Below are 14,878 nucleotides of genomic sequence, written 5' to 3' on the forward strand. Positions count from 1 at the left end.
ATACAAGTTTAAATTAATTAGAGAAAGAGATGTGCAAGAAAGTGTGGAATCATTGGATTGCCGCAAATTTGTTTCCACTCCAGACATAAATACAACCAATCTGATAATAATTCAAGTAACTGGGTATTTGAGACAAGTAGTGGAGATGAGATGATGGGGGTTTATAAAATTAGTAAGAAAGGACAAGGTGATGATGCAAGCTCGTGGGAGGCGTAATACACCATATAACTGCAAGGAATATCAGAATTTGGAAAATGGTAAAAATTTTACATTTGAGTGTCAATAGCTTATAGAAGATAGATGAATTAATAGCACAAATGAAACATTTTTATGGATTTAGTGGTGCAAAGCAGGTCCCAAAAGTTACTGTTTCAAGATTTATTTAAAAGTGCATTACAAATTCTGTATTTTTAAAAGTTGCATTTAGCCAAATGTTAATGAGTGAAATATAATGAAAGTTTCCAGAAGTATCAATTTGTATTCACCAAAGCTACAGAAGGTGTGTTTGATCCAATAAAAAAATTGTTTTGTGGAAGAATAGCTTATTGAAGGAAACATTAGGGCAGATCCTAAATCAGCCTGATTCTCTGAACATTATCAAATATATGATCAAACATGCACATCCTTTGGTTTTGTAAACTCAGATAGTGTGATTACTGTCGCTGTTATGTTGTTTTTCTCCCCCAGAAATGTTGAACGAACTAAGTCAAGCATCATCTGTGGAGGCAAAGGAAGACAGGTACTAGAAACGCTGATCAAACTTTGTCACCAGAGATGGTGCTTGACCTGCTGAGTTCTTCCAGCAGTTTGGGTTTTTTGCTCCAGATTCCAGCAAGTGTGTCTTCATTTTTTTCAGCAACAATTTCTACTTGCAAGGCTCCCCCACGTGGCATCTATAAGGCCTGGCGCATGTTCTGTTGACAACAGTACAGAAAACTACTTGTTTATATTTAGTTCGTTAGAGCTGTTAAAAAATATATAATTTCAAGGAAACAGTGCATAAGTAAACAATTGATGTGCAATTCAGTCGCTGTGAATTAAGTAACATTTAAAAGACAAATATATTTCCAGACTGCAATCAATGCAATTTATCCAAAGTTTGAGGGGAAGCAATACTTACTTAATTTTCTTTATGTTCTTTTCAGAAAGATGAATGACAATGACAATGGGATAGATCTCAACCTTGTGTAACTGTTGCACACATTCCAGACCAAGTTCTAAGAGACAGTGGACATTCTGCAGTTGAACAACATAGATTGTATTTTAATTCAATCATTTCATCAGTACCAATACAATATGTGGAAATTTTTAATCCAAATTTATATTGTCTTGACTACTTCAGATTGAAAACAAATTAATTCAAATCACAGTTGGTCCAACTATTAAGCTAATCAAGGCAGTGAGTGACATAGAGCCCCTTAACTGGAAGATTGTAGACAATAGTTCTGTTTTGTTTTTAATCTAAGTCAAGGCAACTGAAGGAACTTTGTTATTGGAAATGGATCTCATTGTTTACAATAATAAACTTAGGGTTTCCATTTCAAGATAATATAGATTGCAATGAGCAGAAAATACCTGTTCATTGAGTTCAGTTGAAAGCTGCGTTTTGTTTGTCTCTACTATGCCCCAAGATTAATGATGTGCCAATATTCACTGCCACAGCTCAAAAATGATAAAGAGGCTGTTTGATGAAGTTTTGGAGAGCACCAATGAAACTGCCCCAGGAGATGAGAAATATGTCCTTGAGGAGAGTAAATTTCAAGAGAGATGAAAAGAAACAAGTAACGAAAAATAAAGATGATGTGAATGAATATTAGAAATGCAACATTAACCGTTCTCTATGAAATTATTGGTTAAACATACCACCTTTTATTAAACTGAATGTCATCATCCAGGAGGGTTTCAGTTTTATCCCAAGTTATTCCAGATTCACTTAACTCAGTTGTGCTTCATCACCAATGAATGTCATTAGGTCAAGAAGGAAAATGATAGATATGTTTTCTATTCCTAATATCTATAAAACTTCCTTTTTATTTTAACATTTTAGATGTCTTTAAATTAAATTACATTACATTTTCCTGCAATTTACCACATCAACAGATTGGGGTGGAGTTTATGCTGGGCCCTATTTGTATTTGTTCTGGAAGCAGGGTGTTGAGGGGATAAATGGGAGTTTCATGTACATAGAAAATCTACGCATATCCCAAAGATGTACGGTGGATTGGCCCTTCGTGGGCTGGAAGGCCTGTTACTGTGCTGTATCTCAAAATTTTAAAAATTGCATAAGGGAAATGAATGCATTAATATAAAATATATGCATTAAGGAAACTCAGGAAGTTTGTGGAGAACAAATTGGAGCTCCAATTCAATACCAGGTGACACTTGAATCTGTCATCCTTAACTCAGTAATCTTTACTAATTGTTTTACCAATTTATTAGATTAAAAACACAAGGTCAATGAGCAAAGTAAAAAAAAACTTTTGAAAAAAATATTTTTCATTATCTATTGCAGGGGCGGCCAAATGATACAAGAGCCACTACAATAAAGTTCAGAAAGTTTGAGAGTCACAGGCCATGAAAAAAATACATGGATGTTTGTACTCTGACATGCACATTTTGTTACAAAACAATTATCTAAATAAAAAGGAATAGTATTTGCTGTTTTTAAACTGCTAATTTGTATTAATTTCAATAATCAAAAAGTACATCTATGCATATAGTAGTCAAATATTGTGAACAATTTTTAGGTTAAAATTTAGGGGTTTGACTATTAAATGCAATACTACTTCTGACCACGGTAAGTACCTGTGACATTCAGTGTGTCGGAAGCTCGGATGGGCAGGCAGCCGGACCTAGGCAAGGATCCGTGGCTGGGGCGTCAGGAGCTTGGTTGGGAGGGCAGCTGGGGCATTGGGAGCTGATCCCACTGCCTGCAAAACGCACCACAATCGTGCAATTGCAAGCCACACCCACTAATACTACAGAGCGAAAATACTTCCGTGAGCCACATAGTCATGTCAAAGAGCTGCATGTGGATCATGGATGGTGGTTTATCCACTCCAGCTCTGTTGGTTGTAAGGTAGAAGGAGAGTGAAAGACAGGATATTAGAGGAAGGATAGCAAAACAGACAAAATGCTCTTGAAAGAAAGAATGACAAACCCAAACTCGTGACAACAATATACATGAAAGTTGCAATTTACCTTGGCAACTACCATTTCTACTCCCTCCCGTGTGCAACACGAACGAAGTGAATTCTGTGACTCTTGCACACCTAAAATTTCTCCTTTTTTCTTTTTAGCAGCATATTCGGTGTTGCTCAAGCACTCTTAAAAAAATAAAGATTATAACTTCTTATTCTGAGCAAGTAAATAAAATTTAAACAAATAAATCTATGTATATTTATCTTGAGTTTTTTGGACCTTGAGGTATAAAATATATAATTTCTTTTAGGCATTTCCATTTAGGTTACCTTAAACTTATGTTTCTCAACATTTTGAGAACCCATTGTTTTAGTCGGATGAATTATATTAGGAACAGCCAATATCTAGATTCAAATCCTCTCCATATGTTTCCAGAATTGTTGGGGATTGAAACAAATCCTAAACATGGTAAAACACCTAAAATCAAGACTGCTTGAAGTTGGCCGGAATTTCCAGATCCTTGGGCCATACTCTAAAAATTTAAATTTAAGGATGAATAAAGAAGAGATGAACAGGTAAATTTTGATAGTTTATTTATTAGCAAATACAGCGGGCTTCATTTATCAAAATGAGAAGTTTCAAAGAAAAATAAAGTCAATACTTGACAAAAATGTAAACAAAATTCTTCATGACAAAAAAGCATGTAATGCTTGAAATTATGTTTAAAAATTAACATGGTAAAAGAAAAATACAGTGTACAAATGAATTTCTTTGTGATAAGATTACCTGTATTAAACGCAGTCACTTGTGGCCACTGTGCATCTGTGGCAATTAAGCATGCACGCACACAAAAGCCCGCTAAATTTTTTAAGTTTGAGAGTCCGGATTCTCAGGGTGGTCTGGATTTCTGGCATCCAGATTTTTGGACTGATACTACATAAAAATTTCTCTACCTCAAAAGAATTCTAAAGCAAAATTTAAATCAAGTAATTTCTCTGTTGCATTTTTGCATCAAAATAATACGTGACATCTTACCAGATTTACACTTTTCATACTCCGGTAGATCTTTCAGGTTTTCAAGCACAACTTTTCCAATTCGTGTGGGTGCTACAAGCACTGGTCTCAGGGATGGTGGGTGACAAGGCCAGACCAGTGAATAGGGCATTAAAGTAAAACAATTGCCAAAAGACTGGCTATCTAAAACAAAATAATGTAACAACATTAAAACTAGGAAAAAAAATGTGAACAGAGAGTCGATGGAGTCAGTAGTAATCCAGCACAGAACCATGCCTTTTGGCCCAACCAAACTAGTCCCAGTTGCCTGAGTTTGGCCCATATCCATCCAAATCTTGTCTAAAGGTTTTTTAAAGTGTCACAATTATATCCACTTGTTCAGCTTTCTCTGGTAGCTCATTCCACCCTCTGTGTGGAAAAAGTTGCCCCTCAGCTCTCTCTAAAACCCTCCCCTCTCACGTTAAACCCACACCCTTTAGTTTTAATCACGCCTTGTAGCTCAAGCCCTCCAGTGCCAGTAACATCCTTGTGAATCTTTTCTGTACCCTTTCCCTGCCCAATGACACTCTTCCCACAACTGGTCAACCAGAACTTCACACAATCCTCCTTAAGGGTCCTCACCAATCTCTTTGCATGCAATGTCAGTCTTTGCACCAACATTTTGCATGTAAATCAAAAGTAAAGCAAATATGATATGCCATGGTAGCGATGGTACCAAGGCAATCCCAACTATTTGAAATAGCATTAATTAATGTATTATTCCCAGATTGATCCTGATCAGATTCCTCAACAAATGAATTGCAACCAAATAAAATGCTTGTTTATATTCAGTTACACCACACATGTCAAACTCTGGCCCGCGGGGCAAATTTGGCCCGCGATATAATTATATTTGGCCCACAAGATCATTTCAAAAATGTATTAGAGGTGGCCCGCTGGCCGCCGCGCAAGTATAGCGCATGCACAGCTAATACTACAAATCCCAGAATGCATTGGCGTCAGCCCACTAATCGCCCCCACCTCCTCTGTTTACGTTGCAGGGTCTCACCGTGGACTCTGGTTTTGGGACCTGGCTGGTGTCAGGGGAAGCCAAGGCCGCTTCCCATTGCCCGGAACCGGAGGCCTCGGGCCTGACCTCGCCAGGACCGTTGCTCACTCCCCCTCCCTGCCGCAGGCCGACCCGCGACTCACGGTGACGGGGCCGCTGATCCGCCGAGATGCCGCCCTGCAGCCGAGAGCCGATGCCCCCGCACTGTCGTTGTCCAACCCGATCGCTCGCAAACCCCGCCCTCCCGCACACAGGCCTGAGTAAGGATTATGAACTTTAATCTCAGGATAAAACGATCTTCCAATAGTTTCATGTCACAGTGATCAATATATTCCTGGTTAAAAATGGTCCTGCACCTGGATACAAGCTCATTAGGCATCAAACTTGAAAAGTGTGTAAATCAAAGGATATCTGTACCAATGGAAAAAGGGCATGGCAAATAACCCTGCTAGAGTTCATGCCCACAATCAGTCACCCATTTGATTGTTTCAGGAATCATGTTATTCTCCCACATTCTCAATAGCCCTCAGATTTTACTATTCGACAGCACACTAGCAACATTTGACAAATCCTCTATAGAGAAATATTATTTATTGAATATTTTATTTCTCATTTGTTAATGCTTCTGGAAAGAGTTTATCCAAAACTATTATTAAACATTTATTTTAATAAGAAAAAGTTTAACATTACATATGTTGAAAGAAGAGAAAACACACAGACGTTGTTGAAAATTTTCAATAAATATTTAGTTTGGCCCACGACTTAGTCGAAGTTTTTAATTTTGGCCCTCCGTGAATTTGAGTTTGACACCCCTTAGTTACACCATACTTCAAAATTATAGTGATTTTAATAGAAGTGAAATAGTTGTTCAAATTTGGCCTGAGCTAATTATACATTTTAAAAAAATCATTATTGGATTGTTAACATTTGAATGATGGCAATGTAACAAAAAATGTAACAGTTGTCACAATTGATTTAGTTTCGAATGTAATACTAAATTCTCACCTTTATCAGGATCAACGGTGCCACAGTCAAATGATAACCAGAATGGATTTCTTTGACTTTTGTCTGTACTGACAAATCGCACACATTTATTTTGACTTAAGGAGGAATTTTTCTGAGTATGCTGGAAAATAAAGCAAAGAATGAGGAAAAGGTTGACATGCGCCAGAGTCAAATAGTTTCAATGAATTAAATGGCTCTGTGGCGAATTATCATACAATATAAATGGGAGAAATGAATGTAAGCACAGAGTTAGAGATTCACAGCACTGAAGCAGGCCCATTGGCCCAATTTGTTCATAGTGGCCAAACAGATACATTTATAAGGGAGATGCTTGATTTGCACAACACAATTTTACGTGTGAAATGTGCATAAAATCCATTGTGACAAGACAAACATGGGTTCACAATCATCAGGAGTGATTGTAGTTAATACACAAAAGTGCTGTAAAAACTTCGCAGGTCTGGCAGCGTCTAGAGGAAGAGGGCTTGACCAAGGGGCTCAGGCCCAAACCATTGGCAATTTATCTTTGCCTCCTCTGGACGCTGTGGGACCTACTGAGTTTCTCTACCACTTTTATGTATTAACTGTCAATCATCAACACATTTTCTCTCAACCTCTAGTTTGTTGGCTCCAGTGTGTTAGGTCTGCTTTGTTCATGAATGAGTGAGTCAGACACCAGACTGAGTCGAAATCAAGGTTCTTTGTTCTTTATTGCCGGATTGTAACACTTGCAACTAACAGTATTAGTTGGAGAAGGCGCATTCTGCCGTTATCAGCAAGTGGTGTTTTTTTTATACCTCAGGATACGTACTTAGTAAATGATCATACCATTACATTGTCCAATGAATAAACTGTTGCTATCCTTCTCTGTTAGCCTGCTGCACATCATTCTTGTTAGTGCAAAGCTTATCTTGAGTGTACAAGGTCACATCTGCATTCTGTTACTCCTTAGTACTGGGTGACTCCTTCTCCGGTCCCATCTCATGATGTTTTTACCTTACAAGTGTTAAAGCAAAGTTTCTTTTCTTAGTTATAAAATTCAGTCTTGATGAACGGTCTCAACTCTCCACAGATGTTTCCTGGCTCCAGCAACTTGTTTATTGCTTAGTATAATTGAGATGCCTTTAACAGTGAGTATTTAGTTTGTAATGCAGGTGTTTGGAATTAGATTAAATAAGTGTCTTGGCTGGTGTAAGATTCCAAGATTCAAAATTCCTTTATTGTCATAATAGTACAGAACACGTAATATGACGTAAAGTTGCCTTCTTCTGACTGCAAGGCAGAGAAAGAGTCGCTATTAGTGTCACCCGACGCCCCTTACAGTATGAGAGAAAGAGAAGCAAAAGAGAGACCCTGAGTGTCCATGGATCCACCTCCAGGCCTCCCACAGCCTCTGCAGCAGCCCAGATTCATGTTCGATTAAATAACAACCAGATCCAAACCTCTGACACAATCAGGAAGCTTTCAGCGCCCAAGGCCCTTCTTGCCTTCAGCACCCTCTCCATTCCCAGCTTTGATAACTAGTTCCCATGAGCCAATCTCTAACAGCCCACAGCCTGAGCCAGACCCCTGATCGCAAGTCGCCCGCAGCCTGTGTGGGTCCCTGAGCCCCTTGATGGTCCACTGCCATGGTCACAATCTCTGCTTCTCCTTCTCAGTTGAGGGGGGTGGGGGAGAGGTGGTGGAGTTATTTCCTTTCTGGTGCCCTGCACCAGTCCACTCCTCCCCAGGGGCGAGATGGGGTGAGCGGGGGAGGGGGGGCAGGGGGAGCAAATGCGACCCCGCCTTTTCAGCCCGGCAGCACCCCCGATCCCATGGCCCTCCTGCACCACATATTTTAAAACTGTGAGACCATGGTGAACGCAAGGTGCAAAAAGAATTTGAGATTTATGTTTGAACAGTAAATCAAAGAGGGAGAGCCTGAGAGGCAAGAGCTGTGAGTGTTTGTTTTATTTAAAAACTGAATTACAAATTGTGCCCCACAGTTCAGGTAGGCCGAGGGGAGGGTTTGGAGTTGGGCGTCCAGTCACTGGAGCTCCCAACACCTGAATCCCGACTCCGAACCCTCCCCTCAGCCTACACCAGAACTCTGATGCCTGACTCTGAACCCTCCCCTGTGTATCACACTGGAGTCTGGTGAGCATGTGTGGTATAGGTCAAGGATGTTTGTTTGCCCTACATGATAGATCATTCAATGTAAGGTGATACCAGGGCTTCCCGTGACCACTATAATGAACACACACGTGTGTGGTCATTTTCTTTTGGGGGAACTTGATCTGCACCATGTCCACCATCAGTTCAACTCCCCCACTCTACAGGAACATCAATGGTTGCTCACCAGCTCGAAAGAGTTGGTAGAGGCATAAAAGAAAAGTCATTAATTGTTTCTTTCAAGGAAGGGCAGAAGAAAGGAAAGAGGGCTATTTAAGGAGGGAATGGGAGGGAAGGGGAGAGTGGGGGAGAGAAGGGGAGAGTGGGGGAGAGAAGGGGAGAGGAGGAGGGAGGGAAGGGGAAAAGAGGAAGGGAGAGGAGGGAGGGACCAGAACAGGAGGGGAGAAAGAGAGGGAATGAAGGGGAGAGGGAGGGAGGGAATGGAATGGGAGAGCCAAGGAAGGTGAGAGGAGGGAGGGAGGGAAGCAGGAAGGGAGGGAAGGAGACAGGAGGGAGGGAGAGAGGAGAGGAGGGCAGTGGTGGGGAGTGGGCCAGCGCCTTTTTTTATGTGCTTTCGCTCCCTCTAATGTCAAAGCCTGGCCACGCCACTGCTCCTCCCTAGTCTGCAACCCCTTGTGGCCAATGTTGAGCACAGGCACCCCCATCTTAGGCACCTACATCTCCGTGGTTCAGGGTCAGCGTCAGAACAAGTCTTAGCGGGGGCATTAGGGTAACCACAGGGGCATAATCTGATGTTCGAAAACTCACTCAGTGGGGTGGGGGGGTGGTGGTGGTGCCCACCTGCTTACTATGCACCGCCACCATCACACTTCCCCCTCGCTCCAATGAAACAGACAAACACGCTGTCTATATCGCGTGGAGACTAGTGACACTGGGGCTGAGGGTCACATCACCTCATTTGGGGGGGGGGGGGGGTCAATGGCTGCAAATGCTGTCCCTTAGCGCTGGCCCTGCTACGGTTGCAGGATTTTACTGACAAAAAGCATCGTCGCCTCCTTTAACAGACCATTTAAAGCCTATAGAGAGCTGCTGGCATTAGAGCCAGGCAGTTGAACCCTTCAGAGCTCTCCCAGGACTGCACCAGTGGCAATGCTGCCATTATAGCAGCTCCGGCAGCGCCATTTATTTAGTCACAATTAGTCTGTGCCACATCTGTACATCACTATCCTTATATTAAAGCTTAAAACAATGAATTGTGTACATACGCATTGTGTGAAACTGCACTTTTAAGTATAGCTGTGGGAACAGATTGCTAAAATCCAGCACTGATCCCATAGCCTGGACAAAAGGTCTGAATTGTAAGGAGAGCATGGATAGTGACTTTTCTCACTGGAGACCAGAAAACTAATGAGGACTTGAGAGCAATTTATAAAATCACAAGTTAAATAGTCTTTGGCTTTTTCCAAGGTTGGGCAGTCTAAAACTAGAGGGCATAGATTCAAGGTAAAAGGGGAAAAGTTTAAAAGGACCTGAGGGGCATCTTCATCGAGAGAGTGGTGGGTTTACAGAACAAGCTGACGGAGGGAGTGGTAGAAACGGGTATACGTGTAATTATAACATTCAATAGGGAAGATTGAGCTGGACAGAGGCCTATGGGACTAGTTTGGTTAGCATGGACATGTTGGATCAAAGTGACTGTTTCTGAGCTGAAGATTTGAGTCTATATCATTAAATATTGAAATGTCACAATATTCGAAATGTAGCATAGAAATCAATGTACATTAGAAGAATAGTTGTCATATTTGTGTTGTACAAATCAACTGTTTTCCAATCTACTTCACCTTTGCCTGCTAAGATGAATTTCACTCTTTGTGAGATGTTTAAAATATTTGATTAATAAATATCATTTCACCTTGTTAAACAAAGGAATCTGTCGAGCCATATTCTGAATTGTTCCTATCAGCAGCTGTTGTGCCCTAAACAGAAACAAAACACAGTTAATATTTTTAATGAACACAATATTGATAGCTATTTTTCTTTCCATGCAGGAATCCTGGATGATATCCTCATGCATCCACAAGACAAATTCAGAATTCCTTACTTAAATAACTGAACATACGTCAGGAAAAGTATAGTATGTGGCACTTTTCACTCGAGTGGTTGTGTTAACCAATAGAGATAATGTGGCCCAGGAGGCAATTACTTGTGTAGTCCAATTACTTCAGTATAAACTAAGATGACCAAAATGTCTGAGACCTACTGTAACTATTACTTACAGATGAAATTAGTTAACTCAGTGTAGTTAAATATGAAAATATTGTTCTGTTTTTCTTGTTGGCTTTATCAGTTGAACTGTTGGACAAGTTTTATTTAAGTAATTTATGATTTTCATTTAGTTAGGCTTACAGGTCATGTCAAGTTTAAGCTTTAAATGTCCCCAGGTACTGTGGACTATATATTCAAGGCAGGATGAACTTTAATAGATTGTAGATTAGTTGCAGAATACTAGAAAAGGAATATTTTGAATTAATTGCAGTAATCTGCAAAAGTCATTAGGATTTTGGTTTCTGGAATGAAAACTAGCTAAAATATATTGACAATTGTAAAATTTTTCTGAAACATTTAAATCCTACCATTAAATCATACAAACGGGGGAGGGAGTAGTGTGTTACCGTTTTTTTAAATCAATATTAATTATTTTTTTCACTGTAGTTCTATGCTTTGATCAAGAGACACAACTGATTTGCCTGCATGGATCTGCTGCAGAATAGGCACATTTGAGATCTGGGATCCAGAGAAAAAGAGATGTATGATTGGAACAGATAGAGTAGATGTGAATAGGCTCTTTCCCCTGAGGGTAGGGGAGATTGGAACAAGGAGTCATAAGTTAAGGGTTAAGGGACAAAACTTTATAAGTAATATAAGAGGATGCTTCTTCACTCAGAGAGTGGTGGCTGAGTGGAATGACCTTCTGGAAGAAGTAGTTATGGCAGGGTCAAGAAGAGGTTGGATGTGGGGGGGGGGGTGTTGGAGGGTTATGGGCAGGGAGTGGGTAGGTGGAACTAGTTGGCATTTCATGTAAATCGGTGCAGACTAGAAGGGCCGATATGGCTGGTTTCGGTACTGTAATTGGGTTTATATGTTTATATGGTATGGGAAATTAGCAAGTTTTCTGAGTGGCTGAAAAGGAGGTGAAAGGCAATCAATAATTTGAGGCAGAAGCCTGACACTGCAGAATCTGCAGATTTGCAATTTAAGTGGAGCTTTATAATATCTTGCTAAATTTAAAAACTGTACACCAAAGGAGATAGGTGAAGGCGGTATTTAAAAATAATGGTGCATGGATTCATAGCACCATTTCTCACAGATTTAGATGTCAGTTTTATCTAGATAAATGGAAGACCTCATTCAATAAGCCTTAGTTACACTTCCAACAGATTACAAAATGATCATAAATAGTCTCTCATCGGGTGCTAAAAGATACAAGGCAAAAGGAAGATAATTATCTCGAGGAGAATGGGATCAAAATAAATATAAGAAAAGCTCTTTCTATGAGCTTTCCTGCATGGAGACGTTAAGACAACTTGATTCATCCCTTTATCAGAAGAGGTAAAATCCCAATGTATAACTATTGTTTCTCAATCCTTAGCTATTATCTAGGAATGCCTCAAAATTATCAAGCATTATGCATTTTCAACATTCTTGTATGTTGCCATCATTACTGGAAAGCTCTAAATTAATATGATTCAGATCACAAAGGCAGAGGGTTCAGAATTGAGGGCATTATTGATAATACATTCTTACCGGTAGTAATTTGGAATAGTTCCACCTTCCATGTCAGTCATTGTGTGGGGATTTACTCTGAACGTCTTCCATTCATGGGTGCCTCTGTGCATGGTATCAGTGACGTGCAAGATTTCATTGCATTGGACAGTAAATCCACCCAGAGCTCCATTGTCTTTGTCAAATGTTGTGTTGGCTCGAATGTAGAATGAATCCCCTGAGGTAATGATCTTTTTTTCAATATTTTCCACTAACGTTTGATAAGCTGATTAAACAAAGCATAACATAGTTTCAGTTCTGGATTTGGTTACACAAAATCTTAAATGATATAATTATATGCATGCACGCACATTGAATTTTCAAAATCTTAAGAGGTTAAAATTTCAATTAAAATAAACTGCGGTGCTGCAAGAAGGATTTTTTATTGGAAGAAAAATCTCAAACCAATTAAAAAGCTTAAACAATGCATGAACTGATGCACTTTTACCAGAAAACATAAAAGAATGAGAACAAATAATTAAATGCAGCATAAGATTCACAAGCTTCTGGTTTTACTTAATTCATGGTGGAATTTCCTGCCTAAATGCTGGGACATAACTTTAAAAATTCAAGAAAATGTTAACCTTTGCAAGGTACTTAGTCAAATCAGAAATGGTTAAAGCATATATTTGTTAATTCCATACAGTATACGAATTCATAGAGCATAAATGAGTTTGATGTGGCTGTTGTTGGATGGAATATATCGTGACTGCGGTTTACATAAGGACTGTAAAAATAGCTCAGGAAAAACTGCAGTCATTTTAAGTGTGTGGAACTAACAGGGAATTTTAGTCAGAATATAGACTTGTGATTTTCATTCCTCTTCATCCATCGATGCTTCAGAATTGTTTAAGTTGATATAGTAGAGATTCAATTTACGTATTTGTAATGAGTAACTTTTGATGAGGCAATAAACATAGGTTTTAAATATCAGAAGCACGGATTACTGATTATCACTTGATCTTAGCCAAAAGGCCGAGAAGCGATATCATATACATACACAATGTAAAATCTACAATCAACTCCTTGGTTTTGGTGACATTTGAGTGTTGTTGGTGCACCATTCAGCCAATTTTTCAATCTCCCTCCTGTATGTTGACTCATCTCCCTTTTTATGCAGCCCACTATTGTGATACAGTGAAAGCCTGTTATAAATGCGATCATTGGGGGTCCATAAAATCGAATTGCGAAAAAAGTGGGGTCGCATTAAATCAGGGTTTCCCTGTTTAATTTGCATACCTACAACGTTTCCATTTCTCCTTTATTTGGAACATCCCAGTTATTCTGTATGCATTTTAAATCAATCCAGGTGCCCAACGCTCCTGCTCCTGCCGGGACCCCGAAGCCCGAGTCCAATGACTCATCATGTTATATCCAAATTCACATTAAACTGGTGCATGTAAAAATCAAGGTTTCACTGTGTCATCAGTAAATTTGTAAATGGTGCTGTTGTTGTACCAAGCCACACAGTCTTGGGTGCAAAGCTCGTAGAGCAACGTGTAAATACTCAGCCCTGTGATGCTCTGGTGCTGATGGAGATTGTTGGAGGAGATGTTCTTGCCAATCCACACTGAGGTGGGAAAATCCAAGATCCAATTACACAGTGGGGTATTGAGGCCCAAGTCTTGGGGTTTGCTGTTAAGTTTTGAGGCGATAATGGTGTTGAATCCCAAACTGTAATCAATAAAGAGTATCCTGATGTATGCATTTTTGCTGTCTAGGTGTTCCAGGACTTTGTGTAGAACCAGTGAGATGATAAGTATTGCTGTGGTAGGCAAATTGGAATGGATGCATGTCGCCTCTCAGAAAGGAGCTGATATGCTTCAACACCAACCTCTCAAAACACTTCATCACAGTGGATGTGAGCGCACCTATTTAGTAGTCATTTTGGCAGGTTATCACACTCTTCTTGGGCACCAGTACTATTGAAGCCTGTTTGAAATGGATGGGTACCATGCCTTGCTGGAGTGAGATGTTGATATCTGGGAAAACATTGGCAAGTTCGTCAGCACAGATTTTTAGTACTAGGCTGGGTACTCCATCTGGAGCAGATGCTTTCCTTGGATTCACTCTCCTGAAGGGAGCCCTCACATCATCTTCAGATACTGACAATAGAGGATCATTAGGGGATATGGTGGTGGTGGTGGGGGGGGGGGGGCGCAGTGATTCTTCCTTGTTCTGGTGATCAAATTGGACATGGAAGTCATTGAGGTCATCTGGAAGTGAAGCTTTGCTGTCTCCTATTGCACAGGAATTTGTTTTGTAGCAGGTCGTGTCAATTTGGCCCTGCCACAGTTGTCAGGTATCCTTCATTCTCTCCATTCTCGTTCAGAATCTCCACTTCATCAGGAGATGGCTTTCCATAGGTTGTACCTGCTCCTTGTGTAGCATTCTAGATCTCTGGCTCTCAGCAGGTTCCAGATTTCATTTTTCATCCAGGGCTTCTGATTGGGGTAAATCCTGAGTGATTTGGTAGGGACACACTCATCCACAACTGTTTTGATAAAGCCTGCCATGGCCCTGGAGTAACCATTCAGATCCTCAGCTGAGTTCTTGAACACCACCCAATCCACTGTTTCGAGGCAGTCCTGTAACCGTTCATCAGACTCCGTGACCATCTTCAAGCTGTCCTGATCCCTGGGGGCCTTTCTTTTTAGGTTATGTCTGTATGCAGGCAGAAGGAGCACCGCTAGGTGATCCGACTTACCAAATTGCAGAATTGGGAAAGAACGGTGG

At 40.3% G+C, this 14,878-nt stretch overlaps 1 protein-coding gene and 1 long non-coding RNA gene across 7 annotated transcripts in view; one reads left to right on the top strand and one right to left on the bottom strand.

The window, feature by feature from the left end:
• Positions 1-14,878, bottom strand: part of card14 (caspase recruitment domain family, member 14) — a 78,140-nt gene that overhangs the window by 1,578 nt on the left and 61,684 nt on the right. For 5 of the 6 annotated variants that reach the window (XM_069930085.1, XM_069930083.1, XM_069930081.1 and 2 more), the window contains 6 exons: positions 12,125-12,368; positions 10,233-10,296; positions 6,209-6,329; positions 4,177-4,338; positions 3,202-3,326; positions 1,121-1,236 (listed from right to left, as the gene is read on the bottom strand). In XM_069930085.1, coding sequence (XP_069786186.1) covers positions 1,121-1,236; positions 3,202-3,326; positions 4,177-4,338; positions 6,209-6,329; positions 10,233-10,296; positions 12,125-12,368 — 832 coding nt within the window. Of the gene's footprint in view, positions 1-25; positions 915-1,120; positions 1,237-3,201; positions 3,327-4,176; positions 4,339-6,208; positions 6,330-10,232; positions 10,297-12,124; positions 12,369-14,878 lie in introns of those variants that run through there. The other variant, XM_069930084.1, reaches the window with a different exon arrangement.
• Positions 7,106-14,878, top strand: part of LOC138759524 (uncharacterized) — a 30,584-nt gene continuing 22,811 nt past the window's right edge. Inside the window, exons 1-2 of the long non-coding RNA XR_011354899.1 lie at positions 7,106-7,338; positions 10,369-10,454. This is a non-coding gene — a long non-coding RNA (uncharacterized lncRNA). The remainder of the gene's footprint in view (positions 7,339-10,368; positions 10,455-14,878) is intronic.

The sequence above is a fragment of the Narcine bancroftii genome, chromosome 3 (assembly GCF_036971445.1).
Source record: "Narcine bancroftii isolate sNarBan1 chromosome 3, sNarBan1.hap1, whole genome shotgun sequence".
NCBI classification, from domain to species: domain Eukaryota; kingdom Metazoa; phylum Chordata; class Chondrichthyes; order Torpediniformes; family Narcinidae; genus Narcine; species Narcine bancroftii.